The sequence below is a fragment of the Primulina eburnea genome, chromosome 9, assembly GCF_022965805.1.
Source record: "Primulina eburnea isolate SZY01 chromosome 9, ASM2296580v1, whole genome shotgun sequence".
NCBI lineage: Eukaryota > Viridiplantae > Streptophyta > Magnoliopsida > Lamiales > Gesneriaceae > Primulina > Primulina eburnea.
The window spans coordinates 5,196,392-5,203,755 of NC_133109.1; the positions used below are offsets into that span (position 1 = coordinate 5,196,392).

The 7,364-nt window shown below is 34.8% G+C and overlaps 1 protein-coding gene across 2 annotated transcripts; it reads left to right on the plus strand.

The window, feature by feature from the left end:
• The first annotated feature begins 347 nt into the window (after window positions 1–347).
• LOC140841197 (aldehyde dehydrogenase family 7 member B4) lies at window positions 348–6,950 on the plus strand. Of its 2 annotated transcripts, none has more exons than XM_073208456.1 (15): window positions 348–467; window positions 650–786; window positions 1,209–1,295; window positions 1,415–1,546; window positions 3,043–3,115; window positions 3,222–3,244; window positions 3,344–3,407; window positions 3,575–3,620; window positions 3,947–4,127; window positions 4,485–4,661; window positions 4,756–4,920; window positions 5,669–5,809; window positions 5,896–5,993; window positions 6,190–6,339; window positions 6,722–6,950. In XM_073208456.1, the coding sequence occupies exons 2-15, from the start codon at window positions 652–654 to the stop codon at window positions 6,774–6,776; spliced, it is 1,527 nt and encodes a 508-aa protein (XP_073064557.1). In that variant the 5' UTR covers window positions 348–467; window positions 650–651; the 3' UTR covers window positions 6,777–6,950. The 2 variants fall into 2 exon arrangements, with proteins under 2 accessions (XP_073064557.1, XP_073064556.1); XM_073208455.1 differs by having other exon boundaries at window positions 386–536.
• Window positions 6,951–7,364: the final 414 nt, after the last annotated feature.

Here is a 7,364-nt window from a genome sequence, read left to right on the forward strand (position 1 = left end):
GTCTCACGGGTATTATTCGTGAGACGGATCTTTATTTGGGTCACCCATAAAAAATATTACTTTTTATGCTAAGAGTATTACTTTTTATTGTAAATATAAGTAGGGTTGACCCGTCTCACAGATTATGATTCGTGAGACGGTCTCACATGAGACTCATTCTTTATTTATTTAACGAAATATTTTGGGCGAAATGACAGTTCGTTGAAATAAGGTAAAAAATTATGCGAGATGATTTCACAGGTCCTATTTTGTGAGATCGATATCTTATTTAGGTCATTCGTTAAAAATATCACTTTTTATGCTAAAAATATTATTATAAATATCGTTAAGATTGTTGTATAACAGATAAAGTCAGTCACAAGAAATATACTCTTGAAATAAATATAAATTGCTACAATTCAGAGTTCACACGTCTCTGCTTTCTTCATTGTCACCTTTTATACCCTTGCGCATCCATACATTTCGCTGTAAGTTTTCATTTTTCGGCTCGCATTCTTCGATTATGTCTGAATTGAGTGCTACTTCTCCTGCTTACGGTACTGTTAAATTTACCAGTTCCAAATGCACATTAAAGCGTCTGTGTTTTTTTTTTAAATGTTGCTGAAATTTGTTGTAGTTTGAAGTATTGATTGTTTGAGAATGTATGCAGCGATGAGTTTCGCGAGGAAGGAATATGAGTTTTTGAAGGAGATCGGGATCGGGCCGAGGAATTTGGGGGCTTATGTTAATGGCGTATGGCAAGGGAATGGGCCGGTGGTTTCGTCGGTAAATCCTTCTGATAATCAGGTCAGCTAACGATTGATTTTCTTCTTCTTTTTTTCTTTTTGGTAGCTGGATGTGTTGATGAATTAGTGGTGGTTTTAATAATTACTCACCAGTCTGCATGCGAAACTATTCGAATGTGATAAAATTTGGGCATTACTCTATCACTTTAAATCGATTGTGATTAGCTATTTTATTTTGGGAGAAAGTGAATTTGGTGTTGATGCTCGAGGAGGATTTTTTTGCGGAGCGGAATTATGGAGATGCTCGAACTTGTGATTTGAAATTTTTTTTATTGTTATACTTTTAGTTATGAAACTATCTATACAGAAATTTTTTTAGGTTTTAAGGATTTTTTTTTCGCTTGATGACAGTGATGGCATGTGCTTAGGTATTTTTTTTCGGGATAAAGTTACATATGATAAAATTTTGCTTGGTTGATGTAGACAATTGCTGAAGTTGCCGAAGCATCTCTTCAAGACTATGAGGAAGCTACGCAAGCATGTGACCAGGCCACCAAAATATGGATGCAGGTTTTTCATTATTTCTCTATAGTGCTCAATGATCCAAAGACTCGAAGCTGTGTTTGAACATTATTGATTTTTGTTAACCTAGAAAATCGAATGGTTATATTTCTGTCTCATCGTGTCAGATTCCAGCACCTAAAAGAGGTGAAATAGTGAGGCAGATCGGTGATGCACTGAGAACCAAGCTTCATCCCCTCGGCTGCCTTGTTTCTCTTGAGATGGGAAAAATATTGGCAGAAGGAATAGGGGAAGTTCAGGTATGTGATGCCATAAGGCTTTGGTTAAGATCTTCTGTTTCCTTGATAATTAGACATGATTAATTATGTTAAACTTTGATCATTATATACATTGCGCCAATCTCTTAATGATGAAGTATGGAAACATGTGCATTTCATTAATTCTAATTAAATGAAGATGTGATTAATGGTTCCAGAAATTTGTTGCAGCTTAATAACATTCAGAACATGTAAAACCAATAGCTATATATGATTTGATGTCAGAGTTTCTAGAGGCAATGTATGAATTATACAGTTGTAAAGGAAAAAAGTTAAATGATTTGCTTGCGTGTTAGAAATGGGCTTGCCATTGTCAAGGATCGATTATTTTCCTTTTTTTAACTACCAAATCCATACTCCCTGCTGCCACTAAATAAATTGTCACTGTTGTCCAGTCGGCAAAGTAAAGCAGTACAATGAGGAGATAAGACACGAAAATGGTTATGCCAGTCTGCAAATCATTTGTTGCCTTTTGAAATTGCTGAGGTCTCAAAATGGTTAAAACATGTTGTTTCGTGACAAAAATGTTTCTTTCCTTGCTATGATACACATCATATAGGAAATATCATCTTTTCAATGTGGAAACCTCCCATAATTGCAATTCATTGTGCTTGCTGTGAGCACGATATTCACAACCTTTTTTCCATCACATATAACCCCATTGATTCCAACCATATTTACGAGGCACTGATATGGAAAGTACAAAGCAATGAAACAGACTCCCTGTGGTAAGTGCATGGACTACAAATAATGGCGTCGCCAATTGCGCGTGCCATTTTCCTGTAACATGGCTCGAAATAGAAAGATTATTTATCTTTCTGCTTTGTACAGACGTTGAAGCCGTGATTATAGAAGTAATTATGTCTGCTGATATCATCAAACCTCACAAGGAGACCCGAAGCACCTATCATCTCCCTAATCTGAAGCAAAAGGAGATGGAAAAGTTCATGTAACATGAAATTGGTAGAAAGCACTGGGTGAAGTGTTGGACTCCTTTGTTAGTGTTGGGGATTGGGACACATATATTGATTAAAGAATTTATTGTGTTAAGCTTTTGATTTCCTCGTCAAAATTAACTATGGTAATCTAGAGTCTGGTCCATGATACAAAACCTGAATATGACCTCCTGTGTTAGCCATAAACTAGCAGGATTTTCATAAGTTTGATGAGTTACTTTAATTAACTTACACATTGTCCTTATGCTTCTGTCATGATCATTACTGTATTAGAGTAGCCCATTGAAATGAAAAATTTGGAGGTTTACATTATTGAATAATATTTGGGATTGGTGGGGATTTTATTTTCTTCTGTATTCAAAATGTCTGAAATAGAAAAATTATCCGTATAATTTGTCTGTAAAATTGTATCACAGTTGCATTTTTCGGGATCATTACCTTGGGGTATTTTTTTATTAACTTCCAAAAAAGAACAAGATCACATGTTTAATGCTTTCTCATATCAAAGCAATGTTATCCCAGGAAATAATAGATATGTGTGACTTTGCTGTGGGATTAAGTCGCCAGCTGAATGGATCAGTAATACCTTCAGAGCGTAAGCACAACCCTGCATTTCTTCATTTATCAGCTAAATTTGATCTACTCTGTATTTATCCGTAGTGCTTAATTACTTCTAATTACAACGTTTGCTTTCTTGGCAGGGCCAAATCATATGATGCTGGAGGTATTCTAAAAATCGTTGAAACGGACTTCCAGGTTCAAAATCTTAAGTGCGTCAGAATACATAGTGTTATCTAATATTTTACATGCGTTCAATCAACAGATATGGAATCCTTTAGGCATAGTCGGTGTTATCACAGCTTTCAACTTTCCCTGTGCTGTGCTTGGTATGTGCATCAGGACTAATATTTATAGCAATAATTATTAGATATGCAGTTGGGCAGAGGCGAGCTTGAATTCTTTTTCCACCTTGTATTAAAAACCTAGTTGCTTTTGATTTTGATTTAGTTAATTATGTTAAAATCGTAATGTTTTCATTTGGTGTCTAATGCAGGATGGAATGCATGTCTAGCTCTAGTCTGTGGAAACTCAGTTGTCTGGTGAGTCCTTCGCTCACTACTTCTAAGAGACATAATATTCAAAATTATGTAACAGATATTATATGAATTATGCTTAAAATGTTCCATAAATGATTTTTCTTTTGGTTTGATGATCTTTTCGTGTGGTATGTTCTATGTCTTCTAAAACAAAGTGCCTGTTTATCTGGGAGAAAAAAAAATATCATAGTTTTTAGACTGAATCCTTATCCAATCTTCAGTTCTCCTCCTGTTTCAAACACTGTGCAACCTCTGTTTTCTCCCTACTGTCCATTCTTTTAGCTGAGTGGGCCAAAAATTTATTTGTAAAGTCTTGTCATTCAATGAAGGAAGGGCGCTCCATCAACACCTTTGATTACCATAGCAATGACAAAGATAATTGCTGGTGTTTTAGAGAAGAACAATTTGCCTGGGGCAATTTTCACAGCATTTTGTGGAGGTGCTGAAATTGGTCAAGCTATAGCTAAAGATCCACGAATTCCTCTTGTTTCTTTCACTGGGAGTTCAAAGGTAATGAGGTCTAGCACCTGTATTGTGTAGTTACTACTGTGCAAGAAATATTCGAGCTTGTTTTTTTTAAGTCAGGGTATAGACACGCTTGCAGTGTAATAAAATCTCAAAATTATATTATATCTAATCACGCTTCTTTTATATCTTCCTGGTATTTTACTTTCAACGGTAATTTTCACTATGATTTCGCTTTTGTAGTTGATTCCTGCAACTTTTAAGCTAGAACTATGGTGAAATTTCTTCTTGAGTTTTCCAGGATACTTTATCAGAATATTCAAGTGTCTGTACATGTTACATGGCAGGCAGGTTCAGTTGCTGCACTTACATCCTTGATTATTTTTTCTGTGCTGGTTTCAGGTGGGTTTAATGGTCCAACAAACAGTAAATCAAAGATATGGCAAATGCCTGCTCGAACTCAGCGGGAATAACGCTATCATTGTCATGGACGATGCTGATATTGACCTTGCTGTTCCATCGATTTTGTTTGCTGCTGTTGGTACTGCTGGTCAGCGATGCACAACGTGCCGTAGACTGGTATTCTAAAATATTTTAGTCTCGTTTGCAGTGTTTCTGTAGAAACTTGTAAGGTAAATGTGCTAATTTTTTCACCCCACTGTCAAAAATGAAGCTTCTCCACGAGAGTATTTATCAGAAAGTACTTGACCGATTACTTGATGTATACAAACAAGCCAAGATTGGAAATCCTTTAGAGAAGGGCACCTTAGTTGGGCCACTACATACACCTTCTTCAAAGGAACATTTTGTAAAGGGAATACAGAAAATCAAGTCTCAGGTTTGTGCTGTCTCTTGAAGAACTTTTCATTGACTTAGTTAATCCCTTGGCGCTTCTAATTGTTTAATCAACTCGGTGTTTTTATTTTTTTTGCTTTTTATTGTATCTCGTTTCCCTTGGTTCTTCTCCCCTGGGGTACTAGTAGACTAGGGTTTGTAGCCAACTTTATTCTAGTAAATAGTTAAAAACTTTTAGCATTTGCACGCTTTCTATTAATTTTTCACCATGTTTCCTCTTATAATTTATTCAGCAAGAGTGTAATTACAGCATTGCTGATACTTTTTGAGTTGTATGTACCACTTAACATCACAAAGTTTCTGAGGGTTTTCTGGGTAAGATCAATCTGTAAAAGCTGATATTATTCCTCTTTTCAGTTAATTAGCTATGGCTTAAATAAAATCTACAATAACATAAATTTATTCATCCAGTTATTTACTTGGACAATTCACATGCTCCTCGAGTTATAAAACTGTTGACGATGTCAAATGAAGAAAATATAGATTTTGAATCCAATAAAGTATGTAAAGGAGCATATTAACTAACTGTTGGTAAATAAATTAGTGATAACAAACTTTTGCTCGGACTTGTTTCCAGAAGAAGATAAATTATTCGTTCTTGTGTGGTAGTCATATGCTGGCTGGAAAAGATGGCCTTGGTGCACTAAATTTCACCAACAGCGACTAACTTTTATGTTCTTAGCATTTCTATTTATTTGTTAACTTGACCAAGTCTTGATATATTGTTCCAGGGAGGAAAAATCATAGCCGGTGGATCTGCATTAGAATCCAAAGGAAATTTTGTGCAGCCAACTGTAGTTGAAATATCTCCTGATGCCAATGTTGTTAAGGAAGAATTGTTCGGCCCAGTTCTTTATGTCATGAAGTTCAAGGTATCAACAAATTCAAAGTTCTACTACTTGTCTGAAAGTCGTCAGCTGAGTTACAAAACAGTTCACTTGGTTTGTAATTTTTGTAGACTTTGAAGGAAGCAATTGAAATAAACAATTCGGTACCTCAGGGTCTGAGTAGCTCCATCTTCACTCGCAGACCCGAGATTTTATTCAAATGGATCGGGTAAGTGATTAAACTGCTTCAAGAAATCATGGCTTCCCTTCTTGTATCAGTTTTCGATAATAACCCTGGTAGATGCTAGGATTTGAAAACTGACATTTTATTACAATATTCTTTGTAACATTTAGTTTATGATCTCAATCAGTTGTGAATTTGTTATTTATGAAATCATAATTTCACCTTCATAAATTTGATTCAGGCCTCAAGGAAGCGATTGTGGAATTGTAAACGTTAATATTCCAACCAATGGTGCTGAAATTGGCGGTGCTTTTGGCGGTGAGAAAGCTACCGGAGGTGGGCGTGAAGCTGGAAGCGACTCATGGAAACAATATATGAGGCGATCAACTTGGTAAATCCTACCTCTTTAATATTTTCTACATCAAAGCAGAAATGTTCAAGATTTTGAAATGAATTTTACTTCAAATTCTCCCTCTCTTCCGGCACAACCACAAGTGGGGATTTGTGATTATTAATCTCCCCGTCAGCTAGTGGAACATTTGAAGCTTAGATATGATTTGGATTTGAAGGGAGGTGACAAAATTAATTGATATCGCTGACATCCCATCGAAAATAGGTCGGATTCAAATTTTGGAGGGAAAAAAAGTAATCGAAATGTAGTTCTTACTTACAATTTTACTCATCATCGTTAGAATAACTTCACAGATTTCTAAATCCAATTTCACATCCAAATTAATGTTATTTGATTGCCTAACATTCCTATAATTTTGCAGCACCATCAACTATGGGAGCGAACTGCCTTTGGCGCAAGGAATCAACTTTGGGTAGTGTTAAATCGTCAAATTTTCTTGCTGGAAGTTGTGCTCTCTAAATTCTATTTTAAATAATTTAGATTATTATTATTTTAAAAATAAAGTGAATTTCGTTTCATGGATAGCTCCTGCATGGTAATTTTCACTAGAAGCTCCCAATTCTGGATAATTAAATTGGATATGTTTTTTCGTGAGACAAATCAATTCGATTTATATTTGTGAAACTAAAACTTTTAGCAAAAATAATAATATTTTTTTCATTAATCGGATCATATTGGAGTTTCTCTAATAAAATTGACATGTTAGATTATTTGAAATGAGTTTTAGTTTCATAAAATTGACACATAAGATTACTTCATTGCATTAGTTTTCAATTGTAATGGATACAAATCGGTACTTCGAAAAATCTAGGTCGAAATTAAGAGCTCACCGTTATGATTTAGAGTTTTTTTGGTAAGCTCGGAAATTTTAAATTTAACTTGTTTGATTTTCTATTTAAATTCAATCTTTATTTTTAATGTAAAAGAAATATTTGCAATATATGTTAGTAAGATTATTGAATATTAAATATAATCCATGTAAGAGCATTTTTCATGTCAATATA

What these genes read in the sequence shown, in the direction of transcription:
- LOC140841197 (XM_073208455.1), top strand. Translation starts at nt 503, where the DNA reads ATGTCTGAATTGAGTGCTACTTCTCCTGCTTACG. An exon ending in TAAATCCTTCTGATAATCAG is followed by an intron (nt 787 to 1,208) that starts GTCAGCTAACGA and finishes TGGTTGATGTAG; the next exon opens with ACAATTGCTGAAGTTGCCGA. An exon ending in CTTTCACTGGGAGTTCAAAG is followed by an intron (nt 4,128 to 4,484) that starts GTAATGAGGTCT and finishes TGCTGGTTTCAG; the next exon opens with GTGGGTTTAATGGTCCAACA.